The following is a 20723-nucleotide window of genomic DNA, read 5'->3' on the forward strand; positions in this document are numbered from 1 at the left end:
TCAAAAAATAATAGACACACACAAGATAGTGAAAGCTGGATCCAGGGGGATCACCGCCTTCTGGTCCCATGGTGCCACCAATGCACTGGATATACCAGCATTTATTATTAAGTTTAGTGAGGGCAGGGGTAGGTTAGTGAGGGATTTAGGGTCATTTGATTGTGAGGTGAGATGGTCACATGGGGATGAAGTAATTCTTTAACATAACATCTGTATGCAGAAGTACAGTATACAGAGATAAGAATTTACAGTATAGTGTGTGCATCAGTAATTTCTAACAGAGCCTTAAAACAGAAACACAGTCTTTCCATAACCTATGATTAGCAAGATATTAATCAGCAGTAACAGTTGCAGCAAAAGCTGGTTACAAACAATCCACAGAAACAGGACGTGAGGCTAGACAACTGGTTAGACCAGAAATTCTCAGAAGGGAGTATGCCTTCACCCTAAAGAGGCCTAGAAGAGCCGTGGCAAGATGAGGGTGTTTATAGCCTTATCTTATCCATATGGACAGGTGCCCCTCATGCATCCGTTTATAGGCTCTCCACAAGGGTCGCATTCCATTCCCAGAGCTATGAACATCTGCTTTTCTGGGACAGGAATCTTAGTGATGTGAAACCTCCCTGACTGCACATCCATTCATAGGCTCTCTGCAGGGGGAAGCACATCACGCACTGTTGGCTCATTCTGGCAGTCCAACCTGGCATTGTCTTTACACAATCCTGCATGCAATTTTGTATTTACAATAATCAGGAGCATTTCATCTTTTATTCCATAGCAGTAGTTTCAGGGGGTCTCCCTACATAAGGTGAGGCTTTTCAATTACTCTTTCTCTTCTACAGGAGTAAAAACATCAACTTAGTAAAATTGTCCTTTATTGTATCCATGAAAACTTAAACTATTGCCCTGCAAAAAAACATTGGAATTAACTATAAAACCAGGTTTTGTTTTGCAATGCAGGTAAATTTCCATGGCCTGTTTCTCAAGATTAAGTAAATATTTACACGGGCATATTCTGTAAGTCCTGACACTGTTTGTCTTGGAGAAAAAGGCCTGTGGTAGGATAAAACGTAAAATGCTTTTTTTTTTGGGGGGGTGTTGTTTTACTTGTACCCAAATTTGCTGAATTGTAAACATGGGCTCTTTTCCTGTTTGAAATGGAGTTTGCCTTAAGGACAGTGGCAGCCCTAGTATTTCCAGACTTTTCTAAAATGGTGTTACTTTAGTTCAAAAAACACCAATCTCTGTAGATGTGCCCCACCCTTTTTTTGGTTTGAGGAAACAAATCCACATAGCTAAGGTTTATGCCTTGCTGGGCGCTCTAATCCTCACCCTCTTTCTATAGCTGGTAGAGTCAAGTTTCAAATTTACAGTTAATCTCTAAAGACATCACTCTTTACTTTTTAAAACCTTGTTTTTAATGGAGACATTAAGGTATACTTTGTATAGGTGAAATGCAGGATTGTAAGTCTACAGTTTGTTAAATTCTGATAAATGTATACCCTTACATAACTTACACCATCATCAAGATACAGAATATTTCCATTACCCCAGAAAGTTCTGTGTTTCTTTCCAGTCAATCTTGCCTCACCTATTTGAATTTTCATCGCTATAGGTTAATTGTGCCTGCTCTAGGACGTTATGTAAATGGAATCATATGAGATGCACCTTTGTGCCAGGCTTCTTTCACTCAGCATCATGTTTTTGAAAATCATCCATGCTGTCGCATGTATTGGTAGTTCATTATTGCAAAATTGTATTCAATTGTATGAATGAAGCAATTGTTCATCCTTTCTCCTGATGTTGGACACATGGGTGTTTTGAGTTTGGGGCCATAATAAATTAAGCTGCAATTAACATTCTTGTACAAAGCTTTTTGTGGCACATGTTTTCATTTCTCTTGGATAAATTCCTAGGATTGAAATTGCTGGATTATAGAATGGCTATATGTCTGGGGGCCATGGCTCACGCCTGTAATCCCAACACTTTGGGAGGCCAAGGCAGGCAGATCACTTTTGGTCAGGAGTTTGAGACCAGCCTGGTCAATGTGGCAAAACCCCGCCTCTACTAAAAAATACAAAAATTAGCCAGGTGTGGTGGTGCATGCCTATAGTCCCAGCTACTCAGGTGAGGTAGGAGAAACCTGGGAGGTGGATGTTGCAGTGAATTACGATCACGTCACTGCACTCCATCCTGGGTGGAAAAAAAAAAAAAAAGAATGGCTATATGTATAACTTTTAAGGAAACTGCCCATTTTCCAAAGAGGCTGTATAACATTATACATTCCCACTAGCACTGCATGACAGTCTGGTTGCTCCATATCCTCACCAACACTTAATGTTGTTGGTCTTTTTCATTTCAGCTATTCTGGGGGGTGGGTGGGTCAGGAAGTGGTATCACAATGCGTTTTTAATTTCCATTTCCCTGATTATTAATGGTGTTGGCCAGATTTTCATTTGCTTATGGGTCACTGTATATCTTCCTTTATGAACTATCTTTTGCTTAATTTTTAAGGGCTATTTGTCTTTTCTTTATTGAATATAAGTCTTTTGTCTGTTGTATGTATTGTGAATATTTTCTCCAAGGCTGACTTGCCTATTCATTTTTTCCTGGTGTCTTTGGTAAAAATGGTTTACATTTTGATGACATTTGATTCATTAGTTTTTTTCTTTTACAGTTAGTGCTTTCTGTGTATCATCTAAAACATATTTGCCTACCTCAAAATCACAGATATGATATTTTCTTATAGTTTTAGCCTTTATACTCAATTTTTAGCTGTATATTCTTAGCTCTTAGGCTTATAGCTATTATCCATCTCAAAATAGTTTTGGAGTATTGTGTAAAGTAGGGGTTGAGGTTCATATGCTTGCAAACACATGTCCACTTGTTCCAGCACCATTCATTAAAAAGATGTTCCTTTCCCTACTGAATTATTAAACATGGTTGTCTCCACAAAGCTGAGTAGGCATAGTCTTTGCCTTCAAGGGCTTATAATCCTCAGAATAACTTTTGTACAAAAATTTATTGCTCACTTTTCACACAAAAATAGCGCATTTAGTCCAACTATTCTGATGCATATAAATTCTATTCTTTTAGAAAGGATAAAGTTCACTTGTCCCATCCAAGAATAGTTATATAAAGTAAACTAATTAATGCAAATTAGTGTAATTGTAGTTGATGTGTTGCCTTGAAGGAATGCAGTGCAAGTAACAGTTTAACTTGAGAGAGTTCTCTTACCTTTGTCCTCAGAAGAAAAAAACACTTAAATATATTCAGTTCTTGGATCACTATTTTTATTCAGGTTTTAAAAATTGTACCTTTGACCTTAGAAGTTTCAAGCTGGAGTAAATAGACATTTTATTTTTGAAGGATTTAAAAATATTTACGTAACTTTTATATATAACCAGTGAAATTAATTTTTTAAAGAATTTTCTTTCACCATTAATACATTTTTTAATAATTTCAAAGCATGAAATAAATTGTTAACATTGTATAGCTCTTAAATCTTTCCCTATGTAAACATTTATACTCCAGATATTGCTGCTTTAACATTTTAAAATTTTATTTTATTTTGAAAGAGTATCTCACTTTGTCACCCAGGCTGGAGTGCAGCGGCGCAAACCATGACTCCTGGGCTCAGTTGATCCCCCCAACTCAGCCTCCTGGGTAGCTGGGACAACAGGCAAGTGCCGCCACCATACCTGGCTAATTTTTGTGTGTTTGTATTTTTTGTAGAGACAGGATCTTGCCATGTTGCACAGGCTGGCCTTAAACTCCTGACCTCAAGCAATCTTCCCACCTCAGCCTCACAAAGTGTTGGGATTACAGGTGTGAGCCATTGTGCCTGGACATTTTTTTATTTGTAGATAATAGCACTTACGACTGTCACTATGACTCTAAATGTTTTTAGATGGCAAAGAGATGAGTTATGATAGAAAAGGTATTAGATTAGGATGCTAAAAAAATCTGGGATGTAGGATTCTAAGCCATTTACAAAGTCAAGATAGTAATATCTTTGTGCTTTGGCTTCCTTTGGTGTAAAATTGGAAGAATAATACCAGATTCCAGAGGTAGTATAAGGCATAACATGGCGGTTAAGAGCTTTAACCACCGTGGTGGGTGGTTAAAAGCTTTAACCAGCATGGTGGTTTAAGATCAGGATACTGAAATTCGAATCCTGCCTGTCCAATTGTGTGACCCTGGGCAGATTCCTTAAGCTTCCTGAGCCTTGGTTTTCTCGTCTTTAAAATGGGGATGATAATAGTACTACCTATCCCATGCTTTTGTGAGGATTGAGTCAGTCCATCCTTCAGACGCTTAGTGCTATTGTTCTTTGATCTCCTGAATCTCTGCATGTCTTGTGAGCAGAGGCAGACATTGATTACCTTTTATTCTGCACTGTCTTTTCAAGAGAACAGTTTTGGAGGTAGAAATATATCTCCTTCCAGAGCAAAGGGTAAGCATGCTTACTACCCAGTATAATAAAGATGTCTCCCTTCAGTGCTGTAAGCAATGAACTCCTTCAACCCTGAGCAGGAGTCTTGTGTCTTCTACCAACATCCATAAAATGATGGCAGGCAAACTTGCCCATATCTGAGAAGTTTCCCGGATGTGGACCTCTCAGTGCTAAAAGCAAGAAAGTCCTGGGCAAACTGAAATGAGTTACTGGCAAACTGGAATAGGTTGGTCACCCTAAAGTAGGGTCAAATCTCAGAGCCTCTGCAGTTTTGGACAAGCATGGTCTTTGCCACATAGGAAGCAATCAGCAACTTGTAACTTGCATTGGTAGTATTACATAAAGAAAAAAATCTGGCATAAGTTGAAGTGTTTTCAAAGTATGAGATACTCTATACATATTATATAACAATAAATTTGATGTGCTGGCATATTTAGAAATTAATCTTAAAATTAAAAAAATAGCTATGATGAGCATAGCTTATATATATAGAATATTGACACAAATTTATAGATATAAAATATAAGTAACCTTTTATTTCAATATAAATGTTTTAGTATCATTCTATTTATGAATTCTTACTATATTAAGGTGGGTGTTTACATGTTTCTTTCTAAATCTTTTGATTGTTTTTATCTAACTTAAAATATTCCCTTTCCTCCTCTTAGGCACTATGATAACTTCCCTTTGCCCTAGAGGACACTTGCCAGTTTGCATCCTGTGCTCTTCTCTTTGCTGGTTTTCTCTCTCACTCAGGTAGCAGACGTGATTGGATCCTCACTTTGAGATTTAATTATTTGTGAGAGGCAAGCCATATATTTATTCATTGATTTCTTGCAAACTACAGCTCACAATGCTGACAATACCAACTGATAGCAACATTTTAAATCTTTTATAACTTTTTGTAGAGGTTATTGGCACGTTATACACAAACTGACCTGATTAATTTGTTAAACTGTGTGGGTCACAGTCTAACAGTCTAATTCCAAATTTAGTTCTTTATAATAACATTTACATGTATATAAGGCAAAACTGGTTAATGTGAAAAATACATGTACAAAGTAAAATAAACTACTGAAGGGATTTCAGCCTTTGGAAGAGGTTCATGATTCCCCTTCCCCTCCATTTTAATAAGTAAAATCAGTTATATTGTTTATAAAAGGAGAATTGACTACTTTTAGTCTGTATTGTAGTCAAAGTTGATAAACTGGCTTCACTTTGTATGATATTCACATTTGAACTGTGTATCAGTGTAGACATAGAAAAGTCACAAACTTGAAAGATTTAACGTTTAAAAATAGCACTATTAGGAGAGTCTAGATCCACAGATTATCTTTAGCACTTCAATCAATGGAGATAAAAATGTTACAAATTAGGCATTCTATCATATTCTTCTGCTTTTTACTGAGTGATGATGGATTTTAGTGTTAGTTTGTTGTTCCATCTTTGGTTTCTTTCAGTCTATGATCATTATTTTTATTTTATAGGCTGATAGAACGTTATGGCTGTAAAAAGCTCTAGCATTTATCTAGTCAACTCTCCCATTTTGCCAGTGAGAAAACAGGCTCAGCAAGGTTGCATCACCCAGGTCACAGAATTAATTAATGGTTGAGCCTCATCAGGAACCCAGGCACAGTAAAGTTGGTGAGAATGCCATTTCTTATTACTTTTAAAATTTCTCTTTCATATATTTAAATCTGGCTTTCACATATCAGGTCAACTAATATGTACAATAATGACTGAATATCTAATATGGTATCTGGTGGGAAATGGGTTTTTGAATGTCTATGAACTGACTACATTATTACAGGTGTTTTGGTATCTATTAGATCATATCTCCACCATTACTTACGTACTTGTTTTGAATTCTTTCTTAGTAGACATACAGATTGTATTACATTTGGTTTCTTTTGTTAAGATCAAGAAAATATGGACTCTAATATAGGGAATATGTTTTATGTGAATGAAATTTGTTACTTATTCAGAGATTGAAATGACTATATTTTACAAAATATTTTAAGTACTATGTTTAGCAAGAAAGGTTAAAGTTCATTATGAATAAACCATTGTTCAAAGTAATTTCCATGAATTATGTAATTAAAAATTCATGCAACTCTATGAAAGGACTACTGCATTCTATAGATGAGGCTGAGAGAGGTTGTTATTATAGATATCTCATGGGGGTGAAGCTTGACAGAACTGAGATTTCAGCCCAGACATTAGGTTCCAGAGCCACACTTAGTCATAGCAATGCGAAAGAAACTAGAAAGTCTGCTTACCACATAAAATTGGATGAAAGAGCCAACAGTTAAGATAACAGAATTCAAATTAATATTGATTCAATAACTAGGTATAGATTAACAAGATTAAATATAAGAGGAAAAGTTTAAAGTTATTCACCCATGGAAGAAAAGCATACTTCTAAAACAGGAGATGAAAAAGTAAACTTTTACCAATCCTGGCAGAAAAATATGAGCCAGTCATGACTTGCTATTATAATTTTTAAAAAGTATAATAAAAATATAGAATTTGAGAACTAACAGTTACATTTCCAGCATGGTTAGAATTTGTAAAATTGCAGTTCTGTCTTTTCTTCTCAATTTATAATCCACTCCATTAGTAAAAAGCTATAACCACAAATCTCTGTGATAAATTTTTTCTATCTTGGGCTTTATATGAGGCTGCTACGGAACATCACCCCTAAGATCCTAGAGAGACTTTTGCCTGACAGAATGCTCTAAAGCTCCATCTTAGATCCTTCTGAGATTTTAGCACAAAATTTTACAGTCCCACCTGGATTTGATGTTTGCTGTAAAGTTCTATCTTAATTTGAGAATTTTGGAGAGGCCGAGAATAAGAAACAGTTTTTTAATTGAACTCAGCAAATTTCGATTCCTTTATATTTAACAGTTCTTCTTTAACTGTTGCCTCTCCTTTATATTTTATTACCTAAAACACACCAGGGAATAGTTTCAGTACTCTTTGTGGAAATATCCTTAGGTAGACCACATTGCATTGAGTATGTTTTTGATTTTCCATGTGGACCACAGGTGACAGTGCTGCTAAACTTTTTGCTACTCCATAGCAAGGATCCTCTTTCCTCTAGTTTCCAGCAACATTTTCCTCACTTTTCTTCAAGCCCTCACTGATAGCCTCCTTGAAGGCCCAAAGGCTTCTGCTAACAATTCTGAAAGTGAGACATCCTGAAGATGTTTGCAACTGGAAGCTGTCTGCTAACCGCATTGCTTGCAGCTGATTCTCTCTTGAAGGGAGTATTGAGCAAGTCACCTTCATGGTCACCATATATGACATTCATGCCAAGCCATGTTCTTGCTTCCACCAGTCTTTCTAGACTTCTCTACTGCCATTGCCAGCATCTCACTCTATATTTTTTGCCACACAAAGCTTGCATTACCTCAATACATCTTCAAATCACATAAAACCATAACCTATTCCAGGTTGAGTTAGGTGCCTCTGAGCACCCTATAATACTTACAATACTGTAAGTACTTTCATATTACCTTTGAAAGATCTTTATTACTGTATTATGGCATTCTATGGTACCTGGATTAAAGTCTTGGCTCTGACACTAATTAGCTTTGTGACCTTGGCCAAGTTATTGGGCCCCTCTGAGGCCGCATCTTTAACATAGGGATAGATGAAGTCTGAGCTTCATCTTTAACATAGGGATAATAATATCATTTTCTCGTAGGATTATTGACATTACATGTGATAATACAGGTAAGTGCTTAGAAGATAATCTAGCACAGAGTAAATGCTCAATAAGTATTAGCCATGATTATTAATGATCTGAACTAACGGACAGGTTATGTTCATCGAGATTGCTGGATTGCAGAGCAAAACTGACATAAAGGTGACTCTTCTTCATCCCTCAAAGCACTTCTGTTTATAGGGAGACAGTGTAGATCCCTACTTTCTCAAGAGGCAGGATGTAAACTGAAGTCATCAGAATAATCTTTGTCAACCTTTCCCACCTTCTGTTTTAGGTCTACAGGACAATCCTTGGTTCTGTGACTGTCATATTTCCAAGATGATCGAGTTGTCAAAGGTTGTTGACCCTGCTATAGTGCTTCTGGATCCACTGATGACTTGCAGTGAACCTGAGAGCCTCACAGGAATTTTGTTTCAGCGGGCTGAATTGGAGCATTGTCTGAAACCATCAGTGATGACCTCAGCCACCAAAATCATGTCTGCTCTGGGCAGTAATGTTCTACTGCGGTGTGATGCCACTGGCTTTCCCACCCCACAGCTCACATGGACCAGATCTGACAGCTCGCCAGTTAATTATACAGGTATTTTCTTAATTCAGCCCCATGACCAAAGGAGTTTACTAAGCTCTGAAGTTAACATCATGTTTTGTGTGATTTGAAATTAGCAGTTAACACTAATAAAATATTTCAAGATTACTGGGTGCAAGGGATTTTAAAGGTACATTTTATTCATTAGTATTCTCCTCAGTTTATCTAACTACCTAGATAAAATTAAACAATCTAAACTCTTTTTCTTAGGTAGAATGAAACAATGCAGTGGATGGATCAATGGCAGACAAGGCCTTTGTCTTGCTTCATCATCTTGGATACAGCTCACTTCAAAATGTACAGCCTTTACAATTTTTTAAAAAGGGCCTTTTGCTGGTTGGGCGCAGTGGCTCATGCCTGTAATCCCAGCACTTTGGGAGGCCGAGGTGGGCGGATCACCTGAGGTCAGGAGTTTGAGACCAGCCTGGCCAACATGGCAAAACTCTGTCTATACTAAAAATACAAAAATTAGCTGGGCTTGGTAGTGTGCACCTGTAATCCCAGCTACTCAGGAGGCTGAGGCAGGAGAATTGCTTGAATCTGGGGGGGCAGAGGTTGCAGTGAGTTAAGATCGTGCCACTGCAGAGTAAGACTCTGTCTCAAAAAAAAAAAAAAAAAAAAAAGGACGGAGGGCTTTTGTACAAGTCTCTCATTTTTGAATAATTATTTAAATAATAAATTACATGGACACCTTATTATGAATCAAAAAGTATAATTTTTAGAAATATTGATTATATAGACTTTTCAGATCCTAGTGTGACAATGTGCATGCTTTGTGCCCAATTTCAAGAGTGATATTCTGACAATTAAAGCGATATATTTTTAAAACTCTTCAAAATTAAACTAAAATTCAGGTTGAAATAAGGAAACCTGATGGAAATAAAGAAGTTAAGGCCTAATGTTCCTATATATAGGTAGTCAGTGGTCCACAGTTTCAGCTAGTGAGTTAAGTTTTGGGCTACTGGGATACTGTTCTGCGCATTATTATTATTCTTTGAAAAGCTTCTGAAATCAAAGCAGAATGAAAATATACCCAGATATCAGAGTTTAGGATAGCAAAATTCTGATTTTTAAAAAAACTATATGTTATTCTGCAAACAAAATAATCCATGATTTGCCAGTTTACCTAAGTTAAATATAAAATAAATTATTCGGAATACAAACGATGACTCTGCCATGCCAGAAAATGATCTGCTGTACCTCTGGCTATAGGGATATATGCATTTTATTACCATGAAAACATATAAAAAGAAATACTTAAGTAAGGTCTTATGAAAAACATTCTATAGAATCACAGTGACTTAAAACTGAAAGGGACCTTTGAGATTACTTCCTCTCATCCTCTTATTTTATAAATGCAGAAACAGAGACCTAAAGACACGAATTGACTTATCTACAACCAAACACTGTTTAGTGGGCAAAAGTTTCTAAAACCCAAGTCTCCTGATTCCCAGACTTTTGTGTTTTAAAAATACTATTCCCTGTACAGACCTCATAACACCTGGCAGGTCCTAGACCTTGATGTAAGCAGTTTGCAGAACTATCGCCCACTGTCAGAGACTTGCAGGATGCCATTTCCTTCTTGGCTTCTGTGAGAGGATGCATGTAGAGCGGATAGTTGTTTCCTCCTCAGTTGGCATGGTGGCTTGAATTTTCCTATTGTTCCTCACAGAGTGTATATTTGTTTTCTTCCAGTAATACAAGAATCTCCAGAGGAAGGAGTCAGATGGTCCATAATGAGCTTGACAGGCATTTCTTCCAAAGACGCTGGGGATTACAAATGTAAGGCCAAAAATCTGGCTGGGATGTCAGAAGCTGTGGTTACTGTGACAGTGCTTGGCATTACCACAACTCCAATACCACCAGACACTTCTGAAAGAACTGGAGATCATCCTGAGTGGGATGTCCAGCCAGGATCTGGAAGATCTACATCTGGATCTAGCGCATCATCATATCTTTGGTCCTCTTCCTTCTCCCCCACATCTTCTTTTTCTGCTTCTACTTTGTCTCCTCCCTCTACTGCTTCCTTCTCTTTATCTCCTTTCTCCTCCTCCACTGTTTCTTCAACCACAACTCTGAACACAAGTATCTCAGCAAGTACCCCCATGGCCAACAAGCGATCATTCCAGCTCCACCCAGGTGTGAAAAGAAATTTAAAGGTGGCAAAGAATGGAAGTAAGCTTCCTCCAGCCAGCACAAGTAAGAAAGAAGAGCTGGCATTGTTGGATCAAACAATGCTTACGGAGACAAATGCCACAATAGAAAACCTCAGGGTGGTCAGTGAGACTAAAGAGAGTGTGACATTGACGTGGAATATGATCAACACCACACATAACTCTGCAGTGACTGTATTGTATTCCAAGTATGGTGGGAAGGACCTGCTGCTGTTGAATGCAGACTCCAGCAAGAACCAAGTAACCATAGATGGCTTGGAACCCGGTGGGCAATACATGGCCTGTGTCTGTCCAAAAGGAGTGCCTCCCCAGAAAGACCAATGCATCACCTTTTCTACCGACAGAGTTGAAGGGGGTGATTCTCAATGGTCTCTCCTTCTCGTGGTGACCAGTACTGCCTGTGTTGTTATCTTACCATTGATTTGTTTCTTGTTGTACAAAGTTTGCAAACTGCAATGTAAGTCAGAACCTTTTTGGGAAGATGATTTGGCAAAAGAGACTTATATCCAATTTGAGACCCTGTTTCCCAGGTCTCAAAGTGTAGGTGAGCTCTGGACACGAAGGCACAGGGATGACTCAGAGAAATTGCTGCTTTGTTCTAGGACAAGTGTGGAATCTCAGGTGACTTTTAAAAGTGAAGGTTCCAGACCAGAGTATTATTGCTAAGGTTCTGCAGCTCAGGTGCATGTGAGCTGCAAAACTAGCATCTAAGGATATAATTGACCCTAGGTTTGGATGACTTTTGGACAGACTTTCACATTGTACATGAAAATCACAAATGGAATGCTTTTAAGTATGTTTAAAAAATACCATGAGACCTCTGAACTGAAAAGACAAATAATATTGATTTTTTTTCTTGTGTGGAAAAGGTCTACAGAAATAATTTTTAGAGTGGTGCTTAATAAATTATTAATACTTTTTAGGGTAATGTTTTAGTTCTTAAAAATAAGTTCATGTGAAAGTAGCAAGTGAACTCTGTATTTAAAAATATAGTTTTTTGAGTCATGAGGAAACATTAGCAAAACCAGCTAAGCCTTGATCTTTATTCATGTTTGAAGTGCATTATGGCATTTGCTGTGGATGTTTTCTGACATTGCCTAATGGAGAGCGTGGGATCATAAAGGATTTTGCGTTCACTAAGGTTAAATCTAACTCACGGGAGAGGGAGGGCTCTGTCTCTTGGTACCATTATGCATTATGATACTATAGAGTTGTGTTCATATTGCTTGTAAGAAAAATTTTTGCTTTTCTTTAGAAATATAGGTATTAGCAAAAGTAACTATACAAAGAGGATTATGACAAATAGACCATTTCTTTAAAAATGGTAACTGTTGCATTTAAACACATCTGCTGACAGATTATATGGATATTTAATAATAACTTTAAATCAATCTTTTAATATTTTGTTGTTTGCTCTTATTTTCTCCCTTCTTTCTTCCTTCCTTGTCTTCCCTCCCTTTCCTTCCTTCATTCTTTCTTTCTTCTGCTCTGTCAGAAGATATACAAGTAGCCAAAGGATCACGAGCCAAGCTGTTTGTCTTTTGCCATATTATCTTTTGATTCTCTTGATAAAGAGAAAGCTTTTGAAATTACTTACTGCCCTTTGACAGTCTGTTTTAGAATCCCAAAGGATATTTTAGGACTTTAAAAGGGAAGCTTCAGTGGATTCATTTGGTTAGACTCTTTTCCTAGGTTAAAAACATCGGGGAACTTAAATACATAGGAAAGGAGTTCATAAATAAAATTTAGTTTTTTTAGAAAGAGAATATTTTAATAACTGTAGTATACTACAAGAAACATCTCGTGGCTTTAAGATTAATGATAGCGATAAGGCCCACTCAAGCATCTCACGGTGGTGATATTACATGTCACTTAGCAGGATGCAACCTGGCCTAGGGATTTCCAGAAGACAAGGCCACCTCAGTACAGATGCAACTTTCATAAATCTTAGAACAAAGCCTAACCTTAGTAGATTAAACTTGCTCTATGAAAGAAACACTTGGTAATTGACCCAGACTGAATACATGTGTAAGAAATGGGAAAGATCTCCCAAACTCTGAGAATGGTCCTCAAATAGAAGATCTCCTAGTCAGTTGGTCATCTGACCTCTGACTAAATCCGGCCCATGACACCAGCCAGCTCCTGCTTTCTGTCTTGTAAGAGCACTGCTGGAATAAACTACTTCAGCATTAGATGGTGTCTAAGACTCATCTTTGATGACAGGGATAAATCACCCTTGTGAAGCTGGCTAACTGGGACCACCCAAAACCTCAGAACACAACTAGCAGTGAGGATGAAATTTGAGTAAGCCAATGAGTGATGACACCCATTTGTATAGGAGGATCAAGGGAGAGTGGCCAGGGCCTGGCTCTGATTGAGAGATTGGGTGAGGTCTGAGGAACACTCTACAGTGGGTCTGGCAGTTTTTGTTCTGTTTTCACATCTGTTGCTGCCTTCTATCTTCACTTCGTGCCTCTGTTTTGGAGGTCACCACCAGGTAAAATTTGCCAAAATTACTTTTAAGACCACTCTGGTCCCACAGGAAGGTGGGCTCCTAGGAGGAGGGTGGTAGGAATGCTGTAGGCTGGGGGACATCCTGGGCTTGAAGAGCCAACCACCAGCTGGTATGTTTCTAGCCTCAGCTGTGGGAGAGGAGCTCCTCGTCCCCAAAGGTCCTGGCATCATGACCCCATAGACCAAGAAGGCTCAAGTACATCTTCTCCACAGAAAGCTTATCTGTTGTCTGCCAACCGGGGAAAGAGACTTCTCCAACAGACCCCTGGTCTAATGCCGTTAGCAAAGTCACCAAATCACCAACGGGCATGTTGCTGCCATCCCTGTTCCTCTGCATGCTCCCAGTGAGACAGTGCGGCTTCTCCAGGGCTTTACCACCCCCTACAATGCCTGCTGGGTGCTGCCAGCAGCAGCCCATGAGCAGCACATCCAAATCATAGGGGCTCACCTCAGAGTTGCCACTCTGCACTTGGCTGAACTGGAGGCCTGTGAGCTGTGGCGTGATCATCCTGAGTGCACTAGATTACCCCCAGCAGCACCACAGGCATTGCCAGTCACCACCTGGCCACAGTTAAGAAAGCAGCTGCCACCTCCACAAACAGCGAGGGTGAGGAAGAACGAATCCCAGATCCCAAAGCAAGCACTCTCTCTAGCAGGACTGGGTTAGTAACTGTCAGAGCTGGTTGTTACAAAGTGAGGTTCCTCCTTGCCTTGGCTCCCTTTGGCACGCTTGCTTCCTTTTCCACTTCTCTGCCATGCTGTGACATGGCAGAGGCCTCACTGGAAGCTGACCAGATACAGTGGGCAGATCTTTGACTCCTAGGCCTCCAGAATTGCAAGCCAAAGTAAACCTCTCTTCTTTATAAATTACTCAGTGTCCTGTTCTGGTGACTCTCCCTTATGCCTGTCTGTTCTGTTATGACCACAGAAAACAGACTAAGAAAATTCTTACGGATAGAAGATGCATTCTTACCTTAAATCTTTAGAAACCTATGAGGGTTTCTTATGCTTCGTAGAAGCATATAAGGGTTTTTTTGTTTTTTTGTTTTTTACCTTATTAAGTCAGGAACTTGCACCTTTTCATGTAAAGGAAGCACTTTACAGCTTCTCTTTGGCATATCCAAGTTGCCTGCGTCACTATTCTTGTGCTTTGGGACCACTGTCAAGTAAAATAAGGGTTACTGGAATGCAAACACCATGATACCACGACAGTCCATCTGATAACCATGGCGGCTCCTAAGTGACTGATGGGCAGGGAGTGCATGGTGTGGATACTCCAGACAAAGTGATGACTTATGTCCTGGGTGGGACGGAGCAGGATGGCAAAAGATTTCATCAGACCATTCACAGCCACACCTTCTGGAAACACTCAGGAGCTCTACTTGCCCTTGGCAGCCATCTGAAACGGACAAAACCTGAAACTCTAGCTTGGTTGGACCACCTCCAAGATCAACTTAAAATTTATGAATTGTTTATTTGTAGATTTTCCATTAAAAATTTTCAGACTGTGGTTGAAGTTGGGTATCTGAAAACGTGGAAAACAAAACCTCGAATAAGGGAGTACTACTGTAGGCCCTTTGACACAAGCAGAAATTCGAAGCCCGCTCAAACACCTGATGTGGAGGCCCAACAGGAAAGGTGCCACCTGGCTGTACTGTGCGTACTGAACAGGAAGGGTCTACAATTCACAGGCCAAGAATACAACAGCTGGCAGCTATCGCCAAAGATGGGAAGATTGATTTCATTACTTAAAGATCCTGTCAAGCTTCTCCAGGAAGCACAGTCAGGTGGGACTCTGGGCCCAGAGCAGGCAGACGTGACAGAAGTTATTCCTGTGCCCTGTCGCAATGGCTGTTTATGGCCTGGCAAGCAGCACAATCCAGCATGAGCCTCCTTACAACCAGGGCTGAAAGTGGATGATGTACCTACCACAAAGGAAGGAAGAGAGCTACTGAGACATTTAGGTGTGGGTTTACACACCTTCCAACTTCACAGGACAGAGGCAACACTCATCTAGCCCTTAACCCCAGCTTGAGTCTATCTGGTCTATGAGGAGCTGCCTTGTGCACAAAAGTTTCTCTACCTTCACCTCACAGACACATTTTGGGCCCAGGCACTGCCTGTGCACCTTGTATCAGCATTATGAGGACCCCTGCCCCATCATATCCGCAGTGACTACCTCATGCCCTTTTGGACCAAACATAGACTTCTCTACCTGCTGGAAGACACCTTCACCATTAACACCTAGGATAGCCATGGAGACTGGCCCACCAACCTTGACTAATTGCTACCTGGCATTTGCCTAGTAGGCCACCTCCACCGCAGTTTCTATGGCCTGCACCTCCTGGAAAACTCAGTTGTGCTGGGCAGCCATCTGGGATGGACAAAACCTGAAACTCTGACTTCACTGGACCACCTCCAAGATCACACTTTTGTATCTACAACATCCTCCAGTGCACAGTGTCTGCAGCCATTACTGCTTAGTTCTGAGTTCTCCTGGTCCTCCTCTTCCATTTTGGCCTGTCATTGCTCTGCAATCAAGCAGCTCCAAGCCTGCTACTGCCAAGTCCATTCAACTCCTTTTATGTCCCTAAAGCCATTTTCCAAGCCCCAGTGTGCCTGCTGTCTTTCACTGCTCCAGGTGGCCCAACATTTCACATTGAGATGTTGCTTCTTGAGACCTATTCACTGATTACTCAGCACTGAAGTCACTGACAATTTCCACCACAGGGTCATTTTGGTCACCCACTGAGTGGCCAAACCTGGCTTGCTGAGCATCCCTTCACCAACCTTCAGCCACTTGTCCACTCTTCACAATCAAGCCCTGGTTACTGTTAACTGTCCCGCCTTTGCCATTGGTGTGACTGCCCCCTATCCATGGTGAGACTGCCCCATCCATGGTTAGACTGCCCCCTATCCATGGTGAGACTGCCCCCTATCCATTGGTGAGACTGCCCCCATCCATGGTGAGACTGCCCCCTATCCATGGTGAGACTGCCCCCTATCCATAGTGAGACTTCCTCCTATCCATTGGTGAGACTGCCCCCATCCATGGTGAGACTGCCCCCTATCCATTGGTGAGACTGCCCCCATCCATGGTGAGACTGCCCCCTATCCATGGTGAGACTGCCCCCTATCCATGGTGAGACTGCCCCCTATCCATTGGTGAGACTGCCCCCTATCCATGGTGAGACTGCTCCCTATCCATAGTGAGACTGCCCCCTCTCCACAACTGGACGCTGCTCTCACGATCTCCCTTAATTGCTCAACTGGATGCTGGACTTGCCATATCCCCTCTGCCGAAGCAGTTCGACTCCCACCAGATAGTTCCAAGGATGCCACTCATTCCTGTGTTTCCTTCATAATATGCTTTCTGCAGGACACCCTAATGCTGATTGGGGTACCTGGACTCGCTGGCCCGGCACCTCTCACCTGGTCGCCCAAAGAGTGTGTAGAGGTCCTGTTCTGGTGACTCTCCCTTCTGTCTACAAGTCTCACCCACCCACTTCTTGGATTCCCTTACCTGTACCCCGACATGGGTATAAGTCCCGCTAGTGTTCTGGGCCCCCTTCCCTTTCTTGATGCCACAAGCATGCAGTGGGGGCCGTTGTGGCCGCCATCTTGCTAAAGCTTATATTCTCGTTACAGGGAGGATTTGGGAGTATAGAATAGATTTCTAAAGCTGTGTCAGCAGTCATGAAATAGAAAGAAAATTTAATAATTTTTAAATTTAAAATAATAAGAAAATACAATATTTTGTGTAAGAAATAGATTGGCTTTAAGGTACCACTTTCTAGAAATTATAATACAAGCAGCTGTAGAATGGAAAAATTGTTCATTCTAAATGGTTCTTAATTAAAAAGAAAAAATAATTCTAGTTTAGGCATAATCTGTATGAATGGATAGCCTTCTCAGAACTCCCCAAATTCCCCTTCTTATATAATTTTCTTTCCTTTCCTTTCCTTCCCCCTCCCTTTCTTTCCTTTCTTTTCCTTTTATTCCTTTCCTTTTTCCCTCCCCTCCCCTCCCCTCCTCTCTCCTCTCCTCCCCTCCCCTCTCCTTTCCTTTCTTTCAGGCCTGGTTGTCCTTGGTGCTTTCATCACTCAGTGCATTGTCTAATGAGCTAACAGTTTTCAATTCAGTATTCATTGTTTCAATTTAAAAAAAATACCTTTTGCAGACAATTTTGTGTTTAGCTTGAATTTATTTTAGATCAACTTATTTTAAATTAAAATGTTACAAAACTTTTATGTCTTTAGTCTGCTATATGATGTCATGCAATTTCATTGCCATGAATTTAAAAGGCTCATAGAAACAGAATACTAAAATACTACCAATATGAGAGATAATATGACTGTATAATGTTACAGACTACCGAGCCAAATGGTGGATATGGAAAGGTGCCTGAATTGTACAAAGGCAGGTTATTTGTCAAGGCCGTTTACTTGGACCATCCTGATCAGATAAATTACTCACTGTCCTCATAATGAAAATCAAGTGAAGCCTGGACTTAATTCTGACAGAATAAAAAAGCTGGTTGATGGTGCGGAGGGGGATAGGAACCTCAGGAGAACGCACCTGGATTATTTCTCAGCTTGGTTTTGACACATGGGGTGTGTTGCAAGTAATTTATTACTAATAGTGAAAGCACTAAATTTGCATATGATCTGCCTTCTAAAAATACATACATTTGAGTGTAGTCAAGGTTATCTCAATGATAACATTGCTCTCATGTTCTTACAAGTATGTTTTCTTAAGTGAGAGAGAAAGATTGGTGTTAGCAAAAGTAGCACGGAATGCCACATAATGAATAGCTTGCTTATCAATATCCCCAGAAACATTGCAGAGAGAAAGCCCAACTAGTATAATGCCAATATATGTGGCAATTAAAAATGATTACAACGTTTTATTTTCAGGAAAAATGTATTTGAGTTTTGTGAAAATTGTGGTATACCAGTGAGAGTGTGTCACCTGTGAGACTGTTATCAATAATATGCTGTGACATGAAAAACTGTGAGCGTTCAAAGCTCTTATCATGGCCAGAAAAGGGAACCCTGAATAGAGTCAGGCAAATACCCTGGCTTTGGGGAAACTTTAAAAAAATTCAAGGAAAAAAATTGTTTTGATCCATGAAATTAAGTCTCAAATAAGATTATGGCTAATGAAGAGAGATTTTTTAAAACCAAGAAATAATTCACATAAAATGGGAGACAGCTCAGGAAAGTTGAATCATTGTCTATTTATCTCAAATTTCAAATGACATGTTTATAAGATATAAGAAGGGAGAGTAACCAAAGATGAATAGGGAAATGTAGCAAATCTACTATAAAAGTTCTATAAAGTAAGACCCAAATGAACAGAGGATTTAAAAAAAGGTAAAGATGACTTTTTTTTGAGGAAAAAAAAAAGGTAAAGATGACCTTTTTTTGAGGGAAAAAAAAGGTAAAGATGACTTTTTTTGAGGAAAAAAAAGGTAAAGATGACTTTTTTTGAGGAAAAAAGGTAAAGATGACCTTTTTTTGAGGAAAAAAAAGGTAACAATGACAAAAAGGAGCCATGAGGCTTTATTTTATTTTATTTATTTATTTTTCTAGAGATAGGGTCTCACTGTATTGTCCAGGCTGGAGCACAGTGGCATGATCATGGCTCACTGCAGCCTCAACCTCCTGGCCTAAAGCTGTCCTCTCACCCTGACCTCCCAAAGGGCTGTGATTATAGCCATTAGCCACTGCACCAGATGGATGCTTCTTTTAGTCAAAAAGAACAAGGAGGGGAGACTGACAACAGCAAGATGTTGAATGGGAGGTCCCAGACTTCACATCCCTTCAACAAAATATCCAACTAACAACTATCCACAGACAAGAACTTTTGTGAAAAAACCCGTAAATTGGGAATGAGCCTGACACTAGTGTGGACTACAGAACTGGATAAAAACCACATTAAAATGGTAAGAGAAATGGTCTTATTTTGACCACATCTCTCCTCCCTTCCCCCCAAGTTGGCACAGGGCCACACAGACAGAATTCCCCTGGGTCCATGATTCTATTTTGTTTATCCTTGAGCCATAACATTTTATTGGAGATCGGGGAAGAGCCAAGGGTAAGTGTCCCTTCCTTCCCATCCTCCTACCCAGGAGACACCCTCTAAAGGAGAGCAGAAGCCCAGGAGCCTGCCACCTTAGAGGATCTTGGAGGTGGACAGGTTGTTATAGTGCTCTTCCTGGCCCTCGAGCAGGCTGAGGTAGGTGGCGAGCTCCTGCTCCAGCCACAACTTGATGTCCATGAGCCGCTGGTACTCCTGATTCTGCCTCTCACTATCAGCTCGCATATCACCCAGCTGAGCTTCAATAGTGCTGGTCAGCGCCTGGATCTGTGCCAGCTGGGCTCCAAAGTGTGCCGGTGGCCTTCCAAGGCGGCTTTCATGCTAAGCTGCCACTGCAGCTCAATGTCAAGACCCTGGAGGGTGCGCCGCAGGTCGGTGACCTGGGACCTGTTCATCTGGAGCTGCTCCATGTGGCCAACAACCTCCCAGTTCAGTTCCTCAGTCCAGCTGGTGAACCAGGGTTCAGCATCCTTTCGGTTCTGCTTGGCCATGACCTCATATCGGCTCTGCATGTCACTCAGGATATTGGCGGCATCAGCGCCCGGAGCCAAATCCACTTCCACACTGATCTGGCCACTCAGGGCATTAATTTCCCCCTCATGGTTCTTCTTCAGGTAGGCCAGCTCTTCCTTTAGCCCTTCGGTCTGCATCTCCAGGTCAGTCCTGGCCAGGGTCAGTTCAACCAGCACCCTGTGCAGGCCATTATGTCGGCCTCCACACTCACAAGCAGAGTCTGCTCCCTCTCATACTTGGTTCGGAAGTCATCTGCAGCCAGACAGGCATTGTTGACCTGCAGGACAATCCTGAGTTCTCAATGATGTCACCAAGAATCTTGTCGCGCAGGTACTCGATGGTCCTGTAGTAGTGGCTGTAGTCATGGGAGGGCCTGGGGCCCACGATTTTAAAATGGGAAAACAACCAGAGACAGACATCCAGCTTCCCTAGCATTCTGAGGTGCATCCCAGGAAGCTCAGATCAGTCTTGCCTTATGGGGGACACTGGGAGTAATGGCATGGTTAGACTGTCTGGGGTCAGTTAGAAACAAAAAAAGGAGGCAGAGCTCACAGTGACCAGTGTGCAGATCTTGGCGGTAGCTCTGTGTTCCTGCCAGCTGTGGTGCCCAGTCAGAGATACCAGCCAACAGCACAGCCCAAGTCC

At 40.6% G+C, this 20723-nt stretch overlaps 1 protein-coding gene and 1 pseudogene across 1 annotated transcript in view; one reads left to right on the forward strand and one right to left on the reverse strand.

Moving 5' to 3' along the window:
* Positions 1-13141, forward strand: part of LRIT3 (leucine rich repeat, Ig-like and transmembrane domains 3) — a 30680-nt gene extending 17539 nt beyond the window's left edge. The window contains exons 3-4 of the mRNA XM_002815058.5: positions 8464-8769; positions 10471-13141. Of these exons, the coding sequence (XP_002815104.5) occupies positions 8464-8769; positions 10471-11615 (1451 nt within the window). The 3' untranslated portion in view covers positions 11616-13141. The remainder of the gene's footprint in view (positions 1-8463; positions 8770-10470) is intronic.
* Positions 13142-19640: 6499 nt separating this feature from the next.
* Positions 19641-20513, reverse strand: LOC100455983 (keratin, type I cytoskeletal 19-like; annotated as a pseudogene).
* Positions 20514-20723: the final 210 nt, after the last annotated feature.

The sequence above is a fragment of the Pongo abelii genome, chromosome 3, assembly GCF_028885655.2.
Source record: "Pongo abelii isolate AG06213 chromosome 3, NHGRI_mPonAbe1-v2.0_pri, whole genome shotgun sequence".
NCBI classification, from domain to species: Eukaryota; Metazoa; Chordata; class Mammalia; order Primates; family Hominidae; genus Pongo; species Pongo abelii.